The 22,556-nt window shown below is 52.3% G+C and overlaps 5 protein-coding genes across 11 annotated transcripts in view; 2 read left to right on the forward strand and 3 right to left on the reverse strand.

Moving 5' to 3' along the window:
* BAG6 (BAG cochaperone 6) overlaps positions 1-7,680 on the reverse strand; it is an 11,224-nt gene extending 3,544 nt beyond the window's left edge. Inside the window, exons 1-15 of the mRNA XM_077760894.1 lie at positions 7,425-7,680; positions 6,671-6,797; positions 5,455-5,572; positions 5,132-5,328; positions 4,842-4,895; positions 4,606-4,680; positions 3,754-3,992; positions 3,112-3,241; positions 2,456-2,653; positions 2,001-2,253; positions 1,571-1,648; positions 1,353-1,460; positions 1,118-1,230; positions 929-1,016; positions 433-726 (exon numbers count right to left, since the gene is read on the reverse strand). Coding sequence (XP_077617020.1) covers positions 433-726; positions 929-1,016; positions 1,118-1,230; positions 1,353-1,460; positions 1,571-1,648; positions 2,001-2,253; positions 2,456-2,653; positions 3,112-3,241; positions 3,754-3,992; positions 4,606-4,680; positions 4,842-4,895; positions 5,132-5,328; positions 5,455-5,572; positions 6,671-6,784 — 2,059 coding nt within the window. The 5' untranslated portion in view covers positions 6,785-6,797; positions 7,425-7,680. The remainder of the gene's footprint in view (positions 1-432; positions 727-928; positions 1,017-1,117; positions 1,231-1,352; positions 1,461-1,570; positions 1,649-2,000; positions 2,254-2,455; positions 2,654-3,111; positions 3,242-3,753; positions 3,993-4,605; positions 4,681-4,841; positions 4,896-5,131; positions 5,329-5,454; positions 5,573-6,670; positions 6,798-7,424) is intronic.
* Positions 7,681-8,058: 378 nt separating this feature from the next.
* Positions 8,059-11,733, forward strand: APOM (apolipoprotein M). Of its 4 annotated transcripts, XM_077760897.1 has the most exons (7): positions 8,059-8,375; positions 9,283-9,814; positions 10,194-10,348; positions 10,631-10,704; positions 10,803-10,901; positions 11,076-11,174; positions 11,587-11,733. In XM_077760897.1, the coding sequence occupies exons 2-7, from the start codon at positions 9,701-9,703 to the stop codon at positions 11,610-11,612; spliced, it is 567 nt and encodes a 188-aa protein (XP_077617023.1). In that variant the 5' UTR covers positions 8,059-8,375; positions 9,283-9,700; the 3' UTR covers positions 11,613-11,733. The 4 variants fall into 4 exon arrangements, with proteins under 4 accessions (XP_077617023.1, XP_077617024.1, XP_077617022.1 ...); XM_077760898.1 differs by lacking the exon at positions 8,059-8,375 and having other exon boundaries at positions 9,204-9,814; positions 10,803-10,877; XM_077760896.1 differs by lacking the exon at positions 8,059-8,375 and having other exon boundaries at positions 9,208-9,814.
* A 123-nt stretch (positions 11,734-11,856) lies between these two features.
* On the reverse strand, positions 11,857-14,349 carry CUNH6orf47 (chromosome unknown C6orf47 homolog). The gene is made up of 2 exons (XM_077760895.1): positions 13,906-14,349; positions 11,857-13,717 (listed from the first exon to the last, which is right to left on the reverse strand). Exon 2 carries the CDS (start codon positions 13,490-13,492, stop codon positions 12,599-12,601), a length of 894 nt encoding a protein of 297 aa, XP_077617021.1. The 5' UTR covers positions 13,493-13,717; positions 13,906-14,349; the 3' UTR covers positions 11,857-12,598.
* Positions 14,350-15,407: 1,058 nt separating this feature from the next.
* Positions 15,408-18,454, reverse strand: GPANK1 (G-patch domain and ankyrin repeats 1). 3 transcript variants are annotated; one of them, XM_077760902.1, is made up of 4 exons: positions 18,302-18,454; positions 17,564-17,656; positions 16,572-17,288; positions 15,408-16,023 (listed from the first exon to the last, which is right to left on the reverse strand). In XM_077760902.1, exons 3-4 carry the CDS (start codon positions 17,180-17,182, stop codon positions 15,579-15,581), a joined length of 1,056 nt encoding a protein of 351 aa, XP_077617028.1. In that variant the 5' UTR covers positions 17,183-17,288; positions 17,564-17,656; positions 18,302-18,454; the 3' UTR covers positions 15,408-15,578. The 3 variants fall into 3 exon arrangements, with proteins under 3 accessions (XP_077617028.1, XP_077617027.1, XP_077617026.1); XM_077760901.1 differs by lacking the exon at positions 18,302-18,454 and adding an exon at positions 17,845-17,933; XM_077760900.1 differs by lacking the exon at positions 18,302-18,454 and having other exon boundaries at positions 16,572-17,285; positions 17,564-17,874.
* CSNK2B (casein kinase 2 beta) lies at positions 18,204-22,494 on the forward strand. Of its 2 annotated transcripts, none has more exons than XM_077760903.1 (7): positions 18,204-18,262; positions 19,134-19,216; positions 19,977-20,079; positions 20,659-20,774; positions 21,220-21,295; positions 21,443-21,632; positions 22,262-22,494. In XM_077760903.1, exons 1-7 carry the CDS (start codon positions 18,214-18,216, stop codon positions 22,350-22,352), a joined length of 708 nt encoding a protein of 235 aa, XP_077617029.1. In that variant the 5' UTR covers positions 18,204-18,213; the 3' UTR covers positions 22,353-22,494. The 2 variants fall into 2 exon arrangements, with proteins under 2 accessions (XP_077617029.1, XP_077617030.1); XM_077760904.1 differs by lacking the exon at positions 18,204-18,262 and adding an exon at positions 18,466-18,545.
* The last annotated feature ends 62 nt before the right edge of the window (positions 22,495-22,556 follow it).

Raw genomic sequence — 22,556 nt, forward strand, 5'->3', positions numbered from 1 at the left:
CTGTGTTGCCTGGCAAAGAAAAGGAACAAACAACAGAAAGTGAGTGTGAAGACAAGAATGAAAAACGACACTACAAAGACAAAAACCAAGAGGGCCGTGGAAGATGGAGAGCTGCTCTCTGATCTTTGCTCTCCGAAGCACAACGCGCGCATGTAGTTCTGCAACGGCAGGATGGGGCAGAGCACCAACCTTCTCTCCCTCTCAATGGGTTAGGTTACAAAGCACCAACACCAATTACTTCGCTTTCACAGCCTCGTTTTCCTCATCTCCAAATCAGGGCAGGGGCAGGTGGGAATCAGAGTCCACAAATTCCCAAGGCTCCCTCCCACCAACATGCCACCAGAGGCTGTAGCCCAGCAGCAATACCACAGCAACAAGGCACCAGTGCCTGGCCGAGCCGCAGGACAGGAAGGGTGAGGTAATGAGCAAGCTAGGCACTCACCTGCAGAAAGTCAGTCATGCCCTGGAGAAAAGCAGGGACACCAGGCATCGCCACGGTGATGGTGGGAGAAGCCATGCCAGGCCCTCCGGCCCCTGGCCCTGTGGGACCCAGCAGGTTCCCCAGGAGCTGAGAGAACTGAAGATCGGCTGCTGAGGGTTGAGGGGGTGGAGGCTGGGCAGGGCCCCCGGGCGCAGGACCAGCTGTGGTCGCTGTGTTGGTGGTGCCTGCACTGGCTGAAGCTGTGGCAGGGGCTGGAGGTGGAGCCATTCCCGGGGTCCCCTGAGCTACAAAGACCAAAAAGAACAGAAGTTGAAATCCAGAGAAACGAGACCCCACAGCATTTCCATTCTGGTCTTCCCAGCAGGAAACCAAGAACGAAGGACCGATGGAGAGAACTGGGAAGCACCAGCAAGGAGGTTAAGGAGCATCAGGCTTCAAGGCCGTGGGAATGACTACATCTGGAGACGGAGAAGAACGAGGACTTACCCACCAGAACGGGCTGCATAAGAAGCTGCCCCACAAGGCCGCTCACCATCTGGGCCAAAGAGGCATTGGTACCCAGTCCAGTGCCCTGCTGAAGGGAGAGCAGGGGGCTTTCAGTCCTGCCTTTTTCATTCCCCACTACAGGATTCTCTTCCCGAACTTCCCCACCAGAACTCCCAAACCCTTACTCACCAGAGTACCCGAGATTGGGGGCCCCCCAGGATGGGAAGGCCGAGCTTGCGGAGGGGTGGGCCGGGCAATCACCACCCGGGTTGGAGCTGTTGGGAAACCTGGAACCTGCTGTCCTGTGGGCGGCAGAGGGGAGAGACCGGAGAGGGCTGAAGGCTGGGCCCTTGCCCGCCAGCCAACGGCACCCATCACCGTGGACCGTGCCCCACCTCCCAAACTTCCCCTTCCAGGTCATTACCTGCGGCCGCGGAGGCAACAGCTGCCACCATGGCCTGATGAGTGATCTGGTGGGCGACGGCGTGCATGAACTCAGGGGGCAGGGAGGGCAGCTGGATGAGGGTGGAGCCTGGGGGGCGGGTCTGATGTAACCTTGAACCTGGACCCCCTTCAGCCCACCCACTCGGCCCTACCCCTTCTCTACCAGAGCTCAGCCTGCTCTGATGCCCTCACTCTTACCCAGGGTCTGGCCATGACCAGGGGGTCCTAGGGGGCCAGTGGGAGCACTCGGAACTCCACCAGGCTGTGTGCCAGAATCTGGGCAGGGAGACAGAGAGAGTGGCCCTGAGACAGGCGGGGCCAAGACCTAACTGTATCCTCTTGAGACTGGCATCCTTCAGGCCGCTACTTCCCCCACAAGAAAGCCTGCCTCTCCCTCTATCTAGACAGGAAGGCAGCACTCCCTTCACCATGCAAACAAATCTGCAAGGACAAGCAGCCACTCCTGCCCCTCCCCACACATGCCAACGAAAAGCTTCTAGTCTGGTTCCTCTGCTAGCTCAGTCAGCTCTGGCTTCTCCTTTCCCCACCCTCCCTCTCTCACACCTCGGTACCAACCCCCGTCCCACACTGTGTTGCTCTTCTCTACCAACAACCAATCCTAACTCACCTTGGATGTTCATGTGCATCATGACCACGGGTTCCACACTCTGGTGGGAAATTCGGATGACCCTTGGGTGGCTGGTGGTCGGTGGGGGAGCTGGCCCTGGCGGAGGAACCCCCTCGGTTGAGGACTCGACAGTGGTAGAAGTGGGAGCCAGGGATGAGGCCTGCCCAGGACCAGAGGGAGGTGCCTCCGCATTAGAAGTCGGGGGGGGCCGAGTCCCATTCCCTGTCATGGTCACGGTAGTTCCCACGTTGATCTGGAGAAGACAGATGAATAAGACAAAAGTAAGTAAAATAAGAGCCAGAGCCACATCAACCCCATGGTATACTTCGAAGTCTCCGTCACTATGTATGTCCAAAGTCCCTAGCCCTTCTCACCACCACCAAACCCAGTAGCTATCCTGGGTCATTCCACCAACAGCCGGGTGTTCTCCCTCATGCCAAGCTCCTCGGACCCACCTGAATGGGAATGGCTGCCTGCTGGAGCACCATGGGGGTGGTGTAGTGCGACATGGGCCGGACCACATGCAGGTGTCGTGGGGGCGCACAGGCCAGATTGCAGCGCAGGTCAGACAGCGCCACAAAAGTGTTGCCTAGCAGCCGAAGGCTCTCCCCCACCAAGTTGATCAAGCGCTGGTCCTCTTCACGGCCCTCTTGCTATATCCCCAGGGCCAAGCACAGAAAGGCCAAAAATATTAGGCTGGGACAAACCTCGATAACAAAAGCAGTAACACCTCTGAATGACACAAGGCTCTCTACACCTCCAGGCATAGCCTTGGAAGCTCCCAAGTAGACCCAACCTTTATGAATTCCACTTCACGTACACAGAAAATTCCCTATTACAACAAACCCCACAGCAAATGACGACGGCATCACTTGCTAAATTCCTTTACTCTGTGTAAGCTTCCTAAGTAACTCAAGGGCTGAAAAGGTACAAAGACAGTAAGTATCACAGAGACCATGACCTTCCCTGTAAGGAAGGAAAACATCACTTACGAGTCTACAGAGAAATCATTCTGTTGCAGACAAGATCTTTTTCTGGGGGAAAGAATCAGCTGTATTTCGGCCTGCTCTATTCAGGACAAATGGGGGTGAGGGGAGTAGGCGGGGCTCACGTTGTTGTTGTAGTCTGTGGTGGCAGCAGCGCCGAGAACCTCATAGTAGCGCTGCAGGAAGGGCTGGAGGCGGCTCTCAAGCCGCTGTAGCTCCTGGAGCACTTCAACATACTCCGCAGGGGAAGGATGGCTGTGGGGAACCCCGAGAGGCAGTGAGCCAAAGCTTTCCTCAGATCCCGAGACTCCAAGCTGACATATAGACTACACCTGCCCTGTCTTTCCAAGCCTCCAAGACCCCTGGTCCAAACCCCTCTGGGACCAGCAGAGCATCTATATACCCACAGGAAGACAGAGAAGAAAATATACTGCTTCTGCCTTCCCCACCACACGATCTTCTACCTGTGATGGCAAGAAACTAACTGTGAAGAAAGAGGTGCGGCCTGTGAAATCTCAGGAGAGAATCTTCATCAGGCTCAGGAAACACCATCTGTCTGGACTTTCTTACCCCAGGGACAGCAGTACTTCTGGCTCAGCTACCTGCTCTATGCTCATCAGCTGGTCCAGAGCCTCTCCCTGCCCCTCCACACTAGCCCTACAGGTAAGACTGTCAAGCAGCCGTCTTCTCCATCATAACCTTCTTGGCTCTCACATTTCCACTTGCGATCCCCAAGCCCCCTCCCAAAGGGTCCCTCTGTTTCTCACTTGGGGGCATTGGTCTCTGGGGCAGGTGTTGGGCCCACTGGAGCTGGGCCAGAAGGGGTGAGCTCCGGGCTCTGGGCTGGGGCACGCTCCTCCACTTCTTCAGCCTCCATGGGCTCCCGAGGAGGTGCTTCACTTTCGACTGGTTCTGATGTTTGAGAACTCAAGGCTACAGGCTCCGGAGCCACGGTTGGCGTCTGGGGGGGTGGCTGACTGTGCTGTGCTTGGGGTCCTCCTCGACACTAAAGGGGAGGGAATCGGGATACCAAAGGCAGGATGAGACTGCTGCAGAGAATTACTTAGGACAAAGGAGAATGAGTGGAGAAGGAGCTCTAACTGGGCTCCCTGAAGGCAGGGCTTTGCATCAGCCTGATTCCCCGGCCACCAGCATAAAACTTAAATAAGATACATAATAAACAGCTGTCGTACTTACGAATTAACAATAAAATACAAAAATTACGCTTCCCTAAACCCTCACAAGAAAAGAGAGAAAAGTCACAGGCTACAACCACAGCACAAACTAATGGAAATAGAACATCTCAGCATCAACTATAGCAATTTAAAAACTAAAAAAGCACAAACTGCTTCTGTAATGGAAAAAAGATGCCACCAAAGTTATCTGACAAATTTGAAACAAACTTCAGATACCAGGCACCCGGAGATTTGGCAGGGACAAGATAGCCTGACAAAGATACTTTTTCCTGACCCAAAGACTGAAGACTGCAGAGAAGAGACCAGATTACGCAGGAACAATCCAGCTGATATGGCCAGTCATGCTTTCACTGCTAGGCGGAGAGAAGAGGAGAAAGGGAGAACAAAGAGACAGACAGACTCTAGCCAGCCCTGTCCACTGACCTCCATCCGGGAAAGTAAGGTCTGTATATCTCTGATCATGTGCTGAGCCATCACCAGCCGTACTCGGGGCTCACTCTACGATGAGAGAGAGAAAATCAGGGTATGTCTGGGATGAAGCCACGAACTCTGCCACCCGCTGAACCAGGTCCCGGCCATCTCCTCGGCCAGGTCCACCCCCCACCTCATGGCCTCCTTCTCCCAGATCCCCTTCCCTGACCCTCCCAGGCCCATGATACCTGAATCGGGGCCTGTTCCATGTTGATGTGAACATCCACAGCAGAGCCGTCACTCTGAGAAAAGGGTAAGGGAAGTTGCTCTGGGAGAAGCCAAATACTAAGGCCCCCACACCTCCAACTCATTTTCTGAAAGCCCCACCCTGTTTCTCAAAGACTAAGGCCATATCAGACCTCAGGGCCCTGAAAACCCAATCTAAAGACCACGACACCTGTCTTACAAGCTCTCTGCTATTACCACAATCAAACCACCCTCCCCCACAAGAACCATCCTATGTGGAACACAAGCTTACAGGAAGATTGAAGGTTCCAACCATGACATAGCTGTTGGCATTCCGGTCATGAACAGAGGCCCCAGGCCCCCGAGTACCAGGTGGGGGTCCCCCACCATGGGTGGCTGAGGCAGACCCTATCCCAGATGATGCCCCAGAAGGGAGCTGAGTCTGAGGAGGAGCTCGTTCCACCAAGTGAATAACCTTTCCCCCAACATCTGCAGGGAAAAAAAAAAAAAAAAAGATACACACCAAAGCATTATCTGATCAGGTAAGCTGAAGGCCTCAGTTCATCCCTACAGACAGCTGCCTCAGCCTCTAAATTGCCTCCCCCAAACTCTTACTGTATTCCTGAAGCTTCTTATCATCCTGTAGAACTCGTCCTTGATAGATGAGCCGCTGTTTCTCAGAGGGAATGCTGACAGAAGCAGCGATGTGCTCCTTAAACTCCTTTACATTCATCTACAAAGTAAAACAGATAAAGAACTGTCAGAAGAGGAACAACTGACTTTTGGGAGTGAGGTTTAGGTAAAAATCACCCAATCATAAAATCACTACCCATTTGCCTTGTGAGGTAATTATTGTGCAAAGCCCAAAACTAAGACGTGTTAACACCTGTCAAAACAGACAATAAACGTTAACAGAGTTCAGGTTATACGCCCAGAAGAAAATCACATGGCTGGAAACTGATAGGCAAACTGACATTCACTTCTCTCCCTGGCTCCCAAAAGAATGTGTGTCTAAAGATACCAGTGACCCCTCCCCAAACACAAAATGATAGAACTCTATAATCTCCAAAGTAAATGCAAAGACAAAGAAAATGGGGTAGAAAATCAAAACAAAGACTCAACTAAGTAGAAAGAGAGAAAGGGGCAAACACTTTCCTAACTGGACAACATATTCTTGGGAAGTACCAGAATGTTTACATACATCTAATCACAAAAGCCTACGTAGTCTTCTTGTGTATGTTTTAAAAACTACAGACCTCATGATTCTGTCTTCAAGTATTACAGGAGTTAATGGCATAGACAGCTATGTCTGTGGCATTAAAATCACGATTCAAGTTATGCCACAAATACTAGTAATTCCGTTCAATAGACTATTAGGGCTCTACCTGCACTATAGGGTCTGATTTCTAGCCTTTAAAAATACAGCACAGACTTAACCAATTTTTGCTTTTAAGACTTGTGTTTTGGATCACCATTCTGTTTTCTTTCCCCAAGGCAAGAACTGTATCTGTCCCTTTGGGCTGGGGTTCACTCATGATGATGGCATAGATTTCCCCCTTCCTCCTCATTTCCCTCTGCACTGAGTTCCATCACGGTGGAAAAAGGCAAGATGAAATCTGCCTCATCCATACCCTCACTCAACAAGAAACACCAGAAAACGTCCTGTCTGGAACATGAACAAAGGAACCAACTGAAAAACATTTGAGGACCAAAACAAAACAAAACCCAAAATAAAAAACAAAACCCACAAAAAACCAGGCTCTTCTTTCAGAGTAAGGGGACTACAAAAGGAAGAGTTAATGAGGGTCTTCCAGAAGTGCTGGGGTCTCACCTGGGCCCCCACAATAAAGGTCCGAGTCTGAGAGTCCAAGGTCTTCACCAGCACCTCCAGGCTGTCAGGCTCCTCCATACTGGTAGTGGTACTGGTAGTATCACTGGGCTCCATGGCCGACAGCTCGCTAAGGAAGAATGGAGGGAGGGAGGCCTGCTGTCGCCCAGAGCAGATTTTATATACCCGGAAGCCTCTCCAGCCTGAGTCTCCGCCCTAATACCTAAAGAGTTTCTCCCACACAAGCGCACACACTCACACCCGCCCCCATCCCCCTTCTGATTCCGGGGCACAGGGAGAAAAACACAAAGGGCAGATCGACGGCACAGGGAGCTGGAGGACGGGGAGATGGGAGGGGCTCCACAGTGCCAATCACAATAAGGGAAGGCCACTCAAGCTAGGAACCAGGAAAAGAGACCGGTGTCATCATCAGTCGCGATATGACAAAGGCCCCCAAGTTCGGCAAACCCTGGGGGGCACGCGAGAGCTGGGGGTGGGGGGGGTCGCGCCAGACTTGCGGAGACAGTGGTTTCGCGCACGCGCGCCACGCCCATCGAACCCGCCTAAGTCACTACAGACCCGAGATGACGGACACTCACGGGGGGCCAGACTGGCTAGCTGACTCCCCCCTCTTCCGCCTTCTCTCGATGCTCCAGCAGAGCGGCGCAACCAACACACACCAAACACACACACACCCCCCCCACACCCACACACACCACCACCACGCCGGGCTCCGCCCCCGGCTTCCCCAAGGTACCGTCACTTCCGGTCTCCCCCAACTTGCCACCGATGGCCACTTCCGTTTCCCCGACAGTATTTGGGGATCGCAAGGCGGTACTTCCGGCTCCCCCCAGGTCCCCAAGCTTTACTTTCGTGGGGCACGGTGAGGGAGTTCGCGGCCCCAAACAGTGAGTTCCTTGGGGCGAGACGGGCCGGGGCCGGCCTGGATGGGCGGGAGCCGAGCACCCCGAGGAGCCGCGGCCACCGTCGCCTGGGGGACCGTACTGCGCCTGCGTGCGTCGCACTACGCATGCGTACACTCTTAGGGACCTCCCACCCCTGCTGACGCAGTTCATTTCTTCTGTGCACGCGCTTGAGCTGTGGGAGGTTGAGGTGGCTACTGTAAATGCCTGAAAAAAATTACCAGATGAGACTCTCCGCCTCGAGAGGCTTTGGACAGTTGTGTGCAACTTTGAGTTTGGGGTCTGGGGATTGTGCCTCATTAATCTATGTTAAAGTCGTGGCCGGCAGAGAACTTGAGGCGGCAATGTCCTGGCCTCCTAAAATTCTGTTTTATTACTCTTGGCCCTCGCGGCTCTACTGCTTCGGCGCTTCCGGAAGTCATCCTTTCCTTAGGCCGTTGGAGGTGGTACGCGAGCTGCCTGGGCGTGCCGTCCCGTCGTTGGGGGCTGACCTTGGTTCTGCCCGGTGGGCGTTTGGCGGACCGTGAGCGCCATGTTCCTCGCCGGCGATATGCGGCCGAGGGGACGCGCCATATTCTCGCTAAACTAGGATTTACTGCTTTTAAGGACCTCCATCAAAAAGGGCGCCTCAGCGTTTGGGAATTAGGAGCAAATGGACTCCGGTGTCCACAGCCTTTCTGGGATTCGTAGTTTCTACCCAGGTCCCAGGACTGTTTTCAGTTACCCAGGTCCCAGGACTGTTGTCAGTTAGGAGTTCTAATAAACACCTGTTGAGAGAGCTTTTGGTTTGTATCAGCTACTTTACTAAGGGTTTTGCGTTCTGTCCTACCTGAAAGCCTTTCAACACCTGGGATAGTTATTACATGCATTTTTGTAGATGAATACACCTAGGCGAAAGTAAGTGGCAGAACTGACAAGTCCAGGCCTACCAGACCCCGGGTCAAGCACATCTACCAATAAATTGTATTTTATATGAATTTGCTTTTTATGATAAAAAGTGGCCAACATTACCCCTAAATAGTAATAATGAGCTCTCATATACCCATCACCCAAGTTTTGTTATTTTAATTAAATTGCAAGCCCATAGCAACCTTACCTCTCAGAACAAATTTTTTGGCAGTCTGGGCTATACATAATCTATTAAGGAAGCCCCATCTTTCATTGCATTACCTGCTCCACCCCCTTGGCACTATCCAATGATTGCCTGTTGATAATTCCTTGCTATTACTTGAGAACCTAAAACCTACCAGAAACAGTAAATAAGTACTTTTACAAACATTAGTTATAGCGAATATTTACTTTAGACTTAACCATGTGCAGGCCTCTGCTAAGAGCAAACACGTAAATTGTTCATAAAACAATTCATAAAATTGTTCAAGATTAACAAACAGTGGAGTTAGAGTTTGCACCCTTTCTGCCTAACACCAGTGTCTATACTCTAACCATCAAATTCTTTAACCTCTTAACTGTAGTAATAAATCTTGAGTGAATAAACTCATCAGCGAACTTTCTCAGGGTGTACATATAGTTTCCCCAATTATAAACTTCAGAGGGAAAGCCTTCCATCCATCAGGCCCCAGCACCTGGTTCATACCTGTTCTAAAGAACTTACTAGATTTGTTTTGTTTATATAGCTAGTTTTCCTTTTACTGCTTTAAGGCCAGAGACTGTCATTCATTTTTATGTCCCTAGGGCTTTGCTGGCAAACAGCTGGGACTCAAAAACAGTCTGCTAAGTGAATGAATGAAAGAATCGGTCTACTTCTCCTCAGTGCTGCACAACACAGCAGAAACACAGCTCAGATAGAGGTTGAAAGTCCACAGGCTTCTCCTTAGAGGGTTCAGCTCTCCTAATTCCTGAGAGACCCTTGGACATGCCAGGGTGTATAATGGAGTACTGGTATCTAGAAGAGGGGGAGGAAGGCCCAAACACTGTAAGTAATCCAGGCTTGGGTTGGAAAACAAGGTTGAAGTTACTCATTAGCAGGTGAAAGGGTCAAGGGTCGAGGCAAGGGGGCTGGAAGCAGAGTGGACTGAGTAACTAGCAGGGGGAGAGAGCAGTTAAGGCACCAGCCACTTCACAAAGAGCACCAGCTTCCTCCTGCCTGAAGATGTTCTACCAAATATGGGCAACTCTACTCTACCTCTATGGTATTCTCCTTAACTCCATCTACCAGTGCCCTGAGTTCAGTCAACTGACAACTCAGGAAGTGGATGGGAAAGAGGTATGGACTGAGGGGGGGTGGGGAGCTTATGGTGGAGGCTCTGAAGGATTTGGGTGGGTGGCCTTGAATGACCAGAAGCCACACTAGGAAAGAGAGAAAGGGCATGTGTGTCTCTGACAATGAATGCAAGAACAAGTAAAAAAAATATTAGTACTGTGGCCATCAATGTGGAGACATGGTAGAATTGGGGGTGGGTGGTTACTCAAGATGACTGAGGGGAAACAAAGGAAAAGTTGCTTAATGACTCCCTGTCATAACCCAACCCAAACAGCTACCGCTCCACTCCTAAGTCTTGCTGTCTTAAGAGTGATGATGAAGAGGTTGAATGGATCCTGTGGTGGGACCCACCTTTTTCTGACCCCCCCCCCATTCTCTGCAGTTCCCAGAGCCACACCTCGGCCAGTGGTACTTTATCGCAGGGGCAGCTCCCACCAAGGAGGAATTGGCAACTTTTGACACTGTGGACAACATTGTTTTCAACATGGCTACAGGCTCTGCTCCCACACAGCTCCAGCTTCGTGCTACCATCCGCACGTGAGTGGTGAGGAGGCAGAGGCACCAGCAGATGCAGTCTCTGTTCAAAATATGAGCTCCCACCCATAAAGAACTGGGCTCTTTGGGATATCAGCTATTCTTGGCCCACTGAGCCTACAGGTGTATTAGTTTCCTTCTGAAGAGGGATGGGCCTAACCCACCATACCTTGGTAGCTTTAAACCCAAGGGATCCTAGGCTTCAAAAAGAAGTAAGATAAATAGAGGTTGGTATTGTGTGGTTGGGTTCCATTGAGCCCTTTCTTCTTGCCACCACTTCTGCAGGAAAAATGGGCTTTGTGTGCCCCGGAAATGGGTCTACCACCTGACTGAGGGGAGCACATATCTCAGAACTGAAGGTTGGTTCTCTTCACCCCTCACCCTCCTCAAGTCCCCTAGGCTTTTTTGGTTTTGCATCTCTGCCGTGACACTTTCCCCGCCTCCCCACCCCCAACAGGGCGCCCAGACATGAAGACCAAGCTCTTCTCCAGCTCATGCCCAGGTGGAATCATGCTGAAAGAGTCTGGCCAAGGTTATCAGCGCTTCCTACTCTACAGTGAGTGGAGACGCCAGGCAGGCAGGGTTGGAGGAAACACTGGGAAGGCAGGAGAGCCTCTCACTCTGGGCCCTAAGATATCATCCCAGGAAGGGCTGGGTGCTTCCATGAGGTCCTCACCAGGACCAAAGAAGCAGAGACTTTGATAGGCCTGGTCCTGCCTTGCTCTTCTAGATCGCTCACCACACCCTCCCGAGAAGTGTGTGGAGGAATTCCAGTCCCTGACCTCCTGTCTGGACTCCAAGGCCTTCTTACTGACTCCCAGGAATCAAGGTGAGGGGAGGTAAAGTCCCACAGAAGAGGACTAGGACTCACCAAGTCTTCTGTGCCAGATGAAAGGGACTCAAGTGATGTCACCGGGAGGCATGGCCAAAGGCTGACATCATTAGAATGGCTGTGTTGGCAACTCCGTTTGTGTCACAGGCTGTGATGACATCAGAAGGATGTGGCCAAGAGCTGTGATGTCACCCAAGGGAGCCAGGATGGGTTCTGGGTGACTCAAAAGAGATGTTTCAGAGTTTGTGGTATATAAAAGGGGAAACATGTAGGGGAAAAGGCCTTAGAGACCCCTTCTTAGATGCAGGGAAAAGCGGGAATGCATTTTTCTCCGCCCCATTACCACCAACGTTGCCTTTCTTCCTGGATTTCCCTCCTTTCCATCCTCTTTTCTCCCTCCTCCCACCAGAGGCCTGCGAGCTGTCCAGTAACTGACCTGTGGCTTCATCTGTGCCCCAGATGGATATGGTGGGAGCTGCAGTTGTGCTGCAGGGAGGAGAAGCTGGAGACTCCCAACTTCCTTCCGAGAGTAATAAAGATGGTTTTTCAATTCCCATCTCATTTTGGGTTTGTCTCCAGACATCAATCCCACTACCTCCCTTTCAGTACTCCCCATGTCTTCTGCCACCTAAACCCCCAGCTGGACGGCGTCAGGAAGGACACTGAATGGTGGCATGTCTCACTTTGTAGTGATATATTTAGGATTTGGTGTGACACAGTGATTTATTGCTGAGTGTGCAAACCCCTAACCCCAGAGTGGGGACTGCAAGCTCCAGTGCTTCCCCATACTGCCTGTCTTGAGCTGCCAGCCCCTCTGAACTGGCCCTCCTTTCAATACTGCCTGCACCATTCCCACTTCCCCTGGCTCCTCGGAACACCCAGACCCTCCCTGCAGGCTCCCTGTTACCTTGGGGTCCTATCCACACCCCCTAATCTACCCACAGAACAGTCCCATTCTCCTCTAGATGGCTCAGATCCCAGGATCTAAGGGGATCCCTTGAGTCTCCAACCATCCTCCACAGAGGTCTGTCTGTCCCACCCCTGGGTAGTTTTGAAGGGTAAAGAGAACCCTTCAGTCTTTATTTTCACCACCACACTTTTTTTTTTTCTTTTAAAAAGTAGAAGTGGAAAGAAAAAAAACGAAAGTGGGGAAATGTAAAAGCAAAACTAACAACAGCTGGTGATTTCAAGGGCAATATCCCTATTGTCCATAAACAGATACCCTAAACAACTCTATTCTCCTCTTTGTGTGAAGGGGGGCCCTGTGCCCTCATACTCTGGGGTTTCTTCCCCATCCCTGAGGTCCCTGTGCTTACAATCTGGGTCATGGCCCCCACTCTCCTCCTAAAGGCCACACTATCTTCACCCTTGCTCCCATCCCACTCAGGGTGGGGGCACTAGGGTCACACCCTATCCCATAGTCACAGCCCCTTTCCTGGGTCTCCCCTCCATTCCTCACCCTCCATCTCCAGCTTCTCGCCCTCCAAGTCAGTGGCCTCCTCATCCCCACTGGGCTCCCGGAGGCTGACAGCCAGCACTAGTGCCTGTAGGAGACCAAAAAGGCAGGCAAAGTGCAGGGGGTGAGCAGTAAGTAGGCTCAACACAGCATGGAGCCCATGCAGGGCAGCCAGGAAGGACAGCAGCCCATGCAGCCAGAGGCCCAGTGGTCCGCGCAGGCCCAACGCATCCAAAGCTGCCCTCAGAGGCCGTGAGCACAACCCCAGCAGTGCTGAGGCCAGCAGCTCCAGCAGGTGCAGAGTCAAGTTGGTTGAGATCTGCAGACACTCCTCTGGGCCCCCCAGGTATTGCAAGGGAGCCCCTGCTCCCCCACCTGGATCCCCCCGTAGCCAGCCCAGCAGCTTCTGACGCCGCCCTGGCTTCTCCACTAGGGCTTCAGGCTCAGTGGGGCTTAGTCCCCCTTCAGGGGACACTCCAGGTCTCCTGGTGCCACTTGAGTCCACAGGATCCCATCCAAGTTTGGGAATGGTCCCTCCAGTCTCCAATCTCCCAGACTCTTGAGTGTTAGCGACAGTCTTGTCCCACTTGAGGGAATCCATTCTTTTGATCCCCAGTTGCTCATCTTGGGACTCCCTGCTTGGCTCTAGAGTGGCCACACAGCTCCTCCGTGCCCCTGGGTCCTTGGCCTTGGGAGGCCCTACATCTCCCATGGTTTCTGGGGCACTATCCCAGTCACTCCCTGAATTCTCAGAGGAGCTGTCCACTTGTCTGGGTTCTGGGGCAGGCAGGTCAGATTTCGTTGGTTTCCGGCGGCCCCAGGGGCGAGGTAGCCAGCCACCAAGCCGTCGCAGGAACATGGCTGGGATGTGTAATGAGCCCCCAAATTCTGGGGCTGCTTCCTGGCACTGCTTAGGTTCTCAGGTTTAAGGGCTGAGTGTCTCCTCAAAAGCCAGGGTCTGTTCAAGCTCAGAAGAACTGTTAGTTTTTTGGTGACTCCTACTATGAAATCAGAAGTGGCTCCACAATTTCCTGAACGGTCGTGCAGCTTCAAGTGTGGCAAGCAGCTTGTTTCCTTTTCAGTTCTGAGGTAAAGAAGGGAGGCACATCCAAATTCATTCACCACCACCACCGCTCCCCACCATCCCCCCAACACACACAAGATTCAGAACAAGAATCTCAGGATCTGACAAGGCCTGGGTCACCCCCACGGTGTCCTCCCTGCGTTTCTGGGGTTTCCTTTCCTGCAGGCAGCACCCCAAGTTTCACTCACCAAGGCCACGCCCCAAGGTGCCCCAGAAACTGGGGAGGCGGTGCTCCATCCAAGAAGGGAGGAAGGAAGGTGGCCCTGGGTTCTCAGCTGTTCCCAATCTGGAGAGTCCTGAATTGCTGACCTAAGGGAGCTCAATAGGCAGACTCCTATTGGGGGCGTTAGGAGAGAGGTGTTCAGCAAACTCCACTTAGCAGCGTTCGTCCTTTGATTTAGAGACCTATGAATCCTACAAAGCAGCCCGACCAGTCCCAGAGCACGCAGCTGAGACGCAGCCTCCGCAAGGTCAGGCCAGAAATGTCTTGGGAGATCCTCGTCGCGAGGCCAAGCGCGGGCCTGCCTGGGGATCCAGGCGTCCGGGCGCTGTGCGCTGCGACCCCTCCCGGGCCCGGCGTCGGGGCCGCGGCCTCACCAAGCCTCCCGGAGCCGCAGAGCCCGGAAGCAGCTGCACTGGGGTTGGAGGGGCAGACGGGGGCGGAGCCCGCAGCTCGCGGGGCGGACCCTGCGGATCCACCGCCCCCCGCGCCCCCGCGCTTTTAGTACGCGCCACTCGGCAGGGTGCGAGTGGAGATCAGGCAGGGCCGGGGCCTGAGTGTAAATCTAACTCTCCATTTTCGTCACCCACAGGTGCTCCCCTAAACTCGCCCGCTCCTTTTAGCCCCCTGCCCTTTGGTTCTTCCCTGCAGCACCCCCACCCCCACCCCTCCTCCAGGACTTCATAGAAAGGTTTTACGAAAAACAAAGCTGCTTTTCTGGGACTTGTGTGGCTCTTCCCTGCCGTTCCACGCAGATTTTACTTCCTGGATCTGACAACTGAGCTCTCCGTGTGCCTGGCACCTGGCATGAGCAGCGGGAAGGAGGGAGAGAGGGAGGGAAAGACAAGTGTAGACCAATAGAATGTGCTGCTTGCCCTTAGGGGTTTTCAGATAGTAAAATGAAGAATCTTGACTTAGAGGTTACATTTGGGAGGCCGGAGTTCTGGCTCTAGATTAGCTAACATCTTAGAGGCTGGATATTCCTAGCGCGCGCGCGCACACCCCCCCCCCATTGGCTTCTTTCTCCAAGACCCTACCTACTCTAATGATCTCTGTCAGCCTTCTCAAGCTTCCCATAACACCATGCATTTTATGTTGATCACATAGCCGCCGCCGCCTCTAGCTGTGAGCAATCAGGTTGGGGGTATCTCTTATTCCTCTTCTTGGCACATAGTATACGAACTTGTTTAAAATCAGTAATTGAGCAAAAACAGTGCTTGAATTGGCTGGACTAGTCAGGGGATCCTTCCTGGGGTAGGTGAGACTTGCATAGAGCTTGGGCAATTCCTGGTTCAGGGGATTCAAAGAATAGGTGGGGCATGCCAGGCAGGAGCTAGAACCTGGAAGTGAACAAGACTGGCAAGGAGGTGACCCTATTATGCCACCTGGCTCAGGTGGGACTTACATGTGGCCCCTACACTTGTTTGGTTTTCCCACAATAGCTTCCAGAAAAATGAATAAAACACAAAGGAGGCAGAAGTTTGATTTATTTTTCAATGCTCAGCCCCCCTCTCCCAAAGGCAGAGCCCACTGACCAAAACCTGAGGATCTAGGAACTGGGCAGACCCCAGGAAGTAAAAGCCAAAGTGCCTACATGAGAGTTCAGACTTAGCAATACACAACGAATAGACCTTACCAGGGTCAGAACTCAAGGTTCATGTACGTCCTCAGATCCCGCTCCCAGGCCCTGTCCTTCTCCTCCTGCTTTCTTTCCTCCCTCCGGCTCAGTGTGGTCACCCGAGGGGTTCTCTCTCTCCCAGCCACAGCCCGAGTATCCCGAGCCAGGAAGTGTGTGATTCGGGGTTGGGGCACTGATCTGTAGCCTAATCCTTCTTGGTCCCTCTTGAGGACAGTGGGGATGGGGTTTGTGCGGCCCTCACCCCGGGGTCCCAGCCCCATTCCAGGCTCCCAGCCTCCCCTCAGCAGCAGCTTGAAGCCTGGGCTGGAGGTGGGCACCCCAAGGGGCAGGTTGGGGGACCTGAGATCATGGGACAGTGACAGCAGGTGAGCAGTGGATGTACAATGGTTAGAGTCTTGGAAGTGCGCGTCACAGGTCTCACAGTATTGGGGGGACGGTGACTGGGACCTGTAGGAAAAAAAAGAGAGAGTTGAGGGCAGGGGAAGGGTTAGGCCTCAGAGGGAGGGTGGCAAGGTGGGAAGTCCTTCCAGTCTTTCTGTTAAAAAACAAACTGCCTTCCAATCCACTTAGCAATGAAGGACCCAGAGAACAGCTGGGAGAAGAAATGGCAACCAGGCTTCACAAGCTCTTGGGCAAGGCATAATAATAATGACTACAGTTAGTATTTATATAGCACTTATATAGGAAGCATCGTTCTAATAGTTTGCATATATTGGCCCATTAAATTCTAACAATCCTACGACAAAAGTGCTCTTATTGTCCCCATTTCTCAGATAAAGAAAATGAGGGACATAAAAATTAAGTTATTTGCCGAAGTAGTCAGGAGTCGAACCCAGGGAACTCATGTTCATTACCTTACCTACACTGCCTTATCAGCCTATACTGGGGGATCGGGGACAGAACCCTTCAGCTCTGTTCTGGAGCCCCTGGTATGGAGAGGCTAGGAAGGACAGAACACATTGAAAGACAGGCATAAGCTAAGCCTTCCCCCTCACCGGTTCTCTGGGCTCCTTGTCTCTCCGTGGCTCTCTCTGACCATGCGGGCCACCTCAGGAAACCCCGCTTCTTCGGCCAACTGAGCAGCATCCTTGCCACCCAGCTCACAGACTCCTACCCAGGCAGCTCCACGGCCCAGGAGATAGCGCACAGCAGCCCCCTGGCCTGCGCGAGCAGCACACATCAGGGGAGTCCACCAAAAGGCATCCCGAGCATTGATATTGCCCCCAGCTCCTCCTGCCTCACAGGGATCCAACAGCCTTCTTAGTTCTGCCAGGTCACCCTCTTGGGCTGCCCTCAGTATCCACTGGGTCATCTTGTCCTCTGCCTCAAGGGATCTCCTTGGTCCATGTCCTCCTGAGGCTCCTGCAGCACCTTCCCTCATTATTCTTCTCTTCTTCCTCTTTCTCTCACTGGAAGGTTCGGGCCGAGATCTCTGGGATTCAGGGGCGCTGCTTTCATCCCCAATCAGGGCCTCATAGAAAGCCCGGGCTGCAGCCCCATCCAAGGCGGGCTCCAGCTCTTCAGGCTGTGGCTGCTGTTGTCCATCTTTCCAGAGGTCACTGGAACTGGTAGCCGGGGTGAAGGTGATGAGGGAGGGCCTGGACATATCTTTTGGGCAAACTGAGATGATGAGACTAGACAAAGGGAGGTTGAGACAAGCCAGCCAATTCCTTGGTGGCTCTGCATTGATCAAAGCCACCTCCAGAGACCTGCTGGGATGAGGAAAAGTAGCTTTAAAGTCAAAAAACCCCTCTCACTCCCAAAGTGACCCCACAATCTAGGAGAGCAGGGCCTAAGGGCCATAGATCATGTGGAAAATCGGAACCCTACAGTAACAGTCCATACCCCTTACCAAAGGTTAATTTAACAAATAAGACTCAGTGAGAGTTGCCCACAAATCCTGGATTCTGCCCCCAACCCCATCCTCACCAACACTAAATAAAAACAGCTTCTCTTTAAAACCACTTGACCACCAGGTAAGACATACCATTAAGAAAACAATCAGCCTTGGCCCTTTAACTCTTCCTTGATCCTATGGCCGGGGTATCGTCTTCCTGAATAAGAACAGACTTTGACACTTCTACGAAAGCAAAAAGCTGTTTTAGGGGAGAAGCTCCAGTGTTGGTACCTTTGAAGTCTCCAGATGGCAAAATGGCGCTACTTTAAGCAAAGGAGCTGACGATCAAACAGCCACATGACCCCTAACAAGCAAGCGTGACAGGAAAAAAAACAACAACACAACACAAAACATTACTTGAGGACGCAGACCTGTGCGAAGCGCCAGGTTCAGCTTCCACCACCCCGGGACCTTTTCCAGAGCATCCGCTCAAAATGCCACGTGACTAAGTAGCGCGAGGACACAGGGTCTGTCGGTTGGGGTCCTACTTTTACATAACGCCCCCACAATGCCCTTCGCCTCCCTGAACGTGGCCCCCCTGCTCCGAGCTCAATTTTTGGAGCTGGGAAACCACTCTCTGAGTTAAGAAAGACTCTGAGGAGGCGGAAGGAAACCTGTGGAATGCCCAGAAGCTGTGAAATGAAATAACGTCACCCTGCCCCTCACCATTATTCTGACCAGGGTTCGAAGGTCACACTTAGTGCCCGCAGCAGAAAGCCCCATTCAAGCCCAAAGAGGAAATGGAGAAGTGCAAGGGGACGAGCAGCAGAATGGCTGGAGCCACCTCAGGTTAGCGTACGGGGCCGTCCCGGTTCTCACATCGCTCACCTCAGCCAAGCCCACCCTACCGTCGTCCCTCAGCAGGGAGCCCGGCCTCGCCTCCCGCCCGAGACCAGACCCCGGGGTGAAACACAGCACGCCCCCCCCCCAGGGCCCCCAGTGGCGGGCCTGACTCGGGCGAGGGGCTCGAAAGGCAATAAGGACCCGNTCCGTGGCCTGCGTTGTAGCGGTCGCGATTTCTTGGAAGCGGCAACTCCCCTCCCCCACCCTGGTCCCGGTCCCCGTCCAGCCGGTGAGTCTGAGGTAGTCGCCGCGCTGAGTCCCCTGTCCTTAGGCGCGGCATATGGGGTCTCCAATGCTTGATGTGGGGGTGGGGAAGGAAGTGACCCGGTCTGGCACCGGGAGAGGGAGGGATGACCTGAGGGGCGGAGGCGGCCTGTAGGGACTCCTGTGAGAGGGACTTCACGACCACCTCCAGGCCATGAGAGAAAGAGGGTCCCAGCTCTTGCTCGGAAAGGATAACTTCCGAACCCTGGGGAAAGGCGCCAGGGACGTGCAGAGACCTTCGGGTTAGGGAGCTCGAGCCGAGGGCCCTGCTGGAGTTGACAGGAAGGGGAGAGTGGGCTGGTCTTCTGGAGCGATAAGATGTAGGTAGGACTGGTGGGTCAAGACCTGTGGGACTCCAAAGAATCTCTGATCTCAGAGAAGAGGGACTGAGGTGTGCATAAGAAGAGCGGGAGAGGAGTGCTCCAAAATCTGGGATCCTTTAAGAAAAGGTTGCCCCAAATTCTTCCATGGTTAGAGAGCTCTGTGTGGGAGGAGGGAGGATACCAGAGGCAGGGTGGGAGAGCTTGGACTTAACACTCGCTTTTTTTCCCAGCTGACGTGAAGATGAGCAGCTCAGAGGAAGTGTCCTGGATTTCCTGGTTCTGTGGGCTCCGTGGCAATGAATTCTTCTGTGAAGTGAGTTCTCAGTCTCCCAGCCATCTCCACACAAAGTTTGGGTGTATTATTTCCCGCATATTTAGCTTCTGCACGCTTCTCTTACCGGCTTCTGTTGAAACTTTTCCTGCCAAGGAGGAGTCCTTTCAGTAATTCCTGTTACTAACTTGTGAAGTGGCAAGACTGCCCAGATCCCAAGCCTGTTACCCTCCAACAGTGTAACTTGAGACAAGTTAACGCCTTTATTGTTTATTAAAGTTACTATTAGAGTGGTACTGGGAGTGCTTACCTTTGTATATGTGCTGCCGAAGTGAGCACAAGGAAGTGCTTACCTTTGGAGTCTATTAGAATTAAAATGTCATATGTGAAAATGCTTTATAATGTGCAAAGTTGTATGCTAATGATATGAAGGATCATAACTGTCCACAGGACTCAAACTGTTGAGTCTACTTTCATTAGAGATCTAGCTGCTCCTAAGGAGAGGACAAAATCGATTTCTAGAGAAGGGGCCAGGAGTAGAACAGGGATTTTAAAAGGAATGTTTGTTTAAGGAGATTGTTGTAGCTGCTTACCTCAGAGAAAAAAAAAGCCAAAGCTTTCATGGGAAGGCTATGTATCTGAACTGGAGAGAGAGGCTCAAGTATGTCTGCTGAGTTTGGACTGAGGAACAAGGGGAGACTGAAGCAGTTGTCTTAAGAATAAGGCACCAGTTAGAACAATGTCCCAGGTCAAAGCTGAGGATTCTGCTATGGGTTTCTTCTTTACGTTCACATCCTGACAGGTGGATGAAGACTACATCCAGGACAAATTCAATCTCACTGGACTCAATGAGCAGGTGCCTCATTATCGACAAGCTCTGGACATGATCTTGGACCTGGAGCCTGGTGAGGCACTATTAGGGTTGTTTAGTGTGTATATGTTTGTGGTTTTGTTTTTTGTGTTTGTTTGTTTTTCTTTTCGTATTCCTGTTTATCTGCTTCTTGAATTTCCAAATTTTCTTTTGGTTCTCTGACTCTCTTTACCCAAAGTTCCCTACTTCATTTTGGTCTCCCATATGACCCTTGCCTAGTTTTGTGACTTACACCACCTGTTCCCACACTCTGGTTCTGTAACTTGGCTCTATCTCCTAATGCTAGTTTCTCCTTGGGTCTCCTTTCCTGTTTCTTTTTCTTGGCTTGTACCTTTCAGTTTCATCTTTTGCGTTGACATCTTAGCATTTATGGTTTGAGGAGAGAGTTGGGAGGGAGAGAGAGCAGAGGCTGAAGAGGTGTGGAGAGAAGGCAGAGCTACCTTGGGTTGGTGGAAGGGTCAGAGGCCCAGGTTTCTGGGTCAAATGCTCAAGTGATGGGTGGCTTAAAGATGGGTGCCGGGCACACTTAGTAGCCAGCAGCCCCTGGCGGTGGGTGGGGCATCTAAGAAAGCTGTAAGACAAGTGGTTGCAATTGGCTGGGGCCATGTTTCAGATGAAGAGCTGGAAGACAACCCCAACCAGAGTGACCTGATTGAGCAGGCAGCTGAGATGCTTTATGGATTGATCCACGCCCGCTATATCCTCACCAACCGTGGCATCGCCCAGATGGTGAGGCCTCTCCGCTCCCACTTGACTTCTCTGAGACAATAAGGGAAACAGAGGTTCCTGCAGCAAAGAGTCACACATTTCAACCTTGTTAGGGAATGTAGCTGAAAAGAGGGAAAGAACCCCACAACCTGGGCCTGGGAATTAAATCCTAATTGGGAGTTGTGAGACTGAGGTGTTTTCAGGGAGGGTGACATGACCTTGGACAGGAGGTTGTTACAGTCTGCCTTTTCCTCAGGGAACAAACAGCCAATGACTCTGGTGGTCTGTAACCTGCCTAATTGGAAGAAAGGAAGCAGGGGAGTATGAGGGCCTGTCTGGGTCTGCTTAGCAGGGGTGTCTGGACAGAAAGAGGCAGGAGTTGGGGACAGAGTGACATGGCTTGGGCTGAGGAGGGGATTGTCTCTTCATACCTACCCACCAACTCCTTTCATTTTATTCATCTCAGTTGGAAAAGTACCAGCAAGGAGACTTTGGCTACTGTCCCCGTGTGTACTGTGAGAACCAGCCAATGCTTCCCATCGGTGAGTGTTAGAGAAGGGAAAGAAGGCCACATCAAATGGCAGATCCTCTGGGAAGGAGTTGGGATTCAGCGAGTTGGGGCCTCAGTGTGGGAGGGAGGTTGGGCAGGGTTGGGGCTGCCCGGCCTGCTGAGTCTGGCTGTCTCCCAGGCCTTTCGGACATCCCAGGTGAGGCCATGGTGAAGCTCTACTGCCCCAAGTGCATGGACGTGTACACACCCAAGTCATCGAGGCACCATCACACGGACGGAGCCTACTTCGGCACCGGTTTCCCTCACATGCTCTTCATGGTGCACCCTGAGTACCGGCCCAAACGGCCCGCCAACCAGTTTGTGCCCAGGTGGGGAGCAGGGATAGAGTCACCACGGGTCGAAGGAAAGGTTTGGGATTTCCCAGAGAGAAGGGAGGACAGGGCATGGTCCTTTCTTGAGGTTTGCTTCTCCCACAGTGAGTGACCTTGGGGAAGGTATTTGATTGCCTTTTCCTCAGTTCCCTTATCCATGAAATGGGGATGATGACAATACCTGCCTGACAGAGTATATTTAAATAGTGAGTTGCTGTGAATAACGTTTGGCACTGGAAGTACCATTTAAATGATACCTAATTTTTGTCATCATCTTGGGTGCTCAACCTTTTGCCAGGAGAAAGTGTGGCTTATCTTCCTGGAACATCATGTATACTGGGAAAAACAGTTTGGTGTTCTGTTGAGACAAGTACTGATACACGCACACAGAAATGTGCAGTCACTTTCCCGTTTGTGTGTGTGTTTACGTGTATCCTAGAATAAGAGTTTTAACTGCTGTTTAAGGTAGATTTCCCAGTATTCTGGAGGGAAGATGTTTGGGAACCACTATCCTTAAGCATTTAGCAGACCCATGGAGAAGCTGGGGTGGGGAGGGGGAAATGCAGGCTACTGGCAGGGCCAGAGTGGGGCTCACCCTTCTGCCTCTGATCTGTACCCTGGCCCAGGCTCTACGGTTTCAAGATCCATCCAATGGCCTACCAGCTGCAGCTCCAAGCCGCCAGCAACTTCAAGAGCCCAGTCAAGACGATTCGCTGATTCCCCACCCAACCTGTCCCTCTGCCTTTAACACCTCTATTCCTTTGCTGCGTCCCTTTCAGGAACGCTTTATGGTTTTTAGTTTAAATTAAAAGAGCCATTATTGTCGTGGGAATATGAAATAAAGTGGAAGAAAAGGCCATGGGCTGGTCTGCTGGTGCTTGGGGTTGGGAGACGGGAGGGTAGTGCTGTGTTTGATCCCAA

This window comes from Crocuta crocuta, unplaced genomic scaffold, assembly GCF_008692635.1.
Source record: "Crocuta crocuta isolate KB4526 unplaced genomic scaffold, BGI_CrCroc_1.0 scaffold762, whole genome shotgun sequence".
Classification (NCBI taxonomy): Eukaryota; Metazoa; Chordata; class Mammalia; order Carnivora; family Hyaenidae; genus Crocuta; species Crocuta crocuta.

Bases quoted from the DNA above. Each gene is read 5' to 3' on its own strand.
- APOM (XM_077760897.1), top strand. From the start codon at position 9,701: ATGTTCTACCAAATATGGGCAACTCTACTCTACCTCTATGGTATTCTC. The intron at 9,815-10,193 runs GTATGGACTGAG...CATTCTCTGCAG, and splicing joins AGGAAGTGGATGGGAAAGAG to TTCCCAGAGCCACACCTCGG. The intron at 11,175-11,586 runs GTGAGGGGAGGT...TCCTCCCACCAG, and splicing joins ACTGACTCCCAGGAATCAAG to AGGCCTGCGAGCTGTCCAGT.
- GPANK1 (XM_077760902.1), bottom strand. From the start codon at position 17,182: ATGTCCAGGCCCTCCCTCATCACCTTCACCCCGGCTACCAGTTCCAGT. The intron at 16,024-16,571 runs GTGAGGGGGAAG...TTTTTCCTACAG, and splicing joins ACAAGGAGCCCAGAGAACCG to GTCCCAGTCACCGTCCCCCC.
- CSNK2B (XM_077760903.1), top strand. From the start codon at position 18,214: ATGGAGAAGTGCAAGGGGACGAGCAGCAGAATGGCTGGAGCCACCTCA. The intron at 19,217-19,976 runs GTGAGTTCTCAG...ACATCCTGACAG, and splicing joins GCAATGAATTCTTCTGTGAA to GTGGATGAAGACTACATCCA. The intron at 21,633-22,261 runs GTGGGGAGCAGG...ACCCTGGCCCAG, and splicing joins GCCAACCAGTTTGTGCCCAG to GCTCTACGGTTTCAAGATCC.
- CUNH6orf47 (XM_077760895.1), bottom strand. From the start codon at position 13,492: ATGTTCCTGCGACGGCTTGGTGGCTGGCTACCTCGCCCCTGGGGCCGC.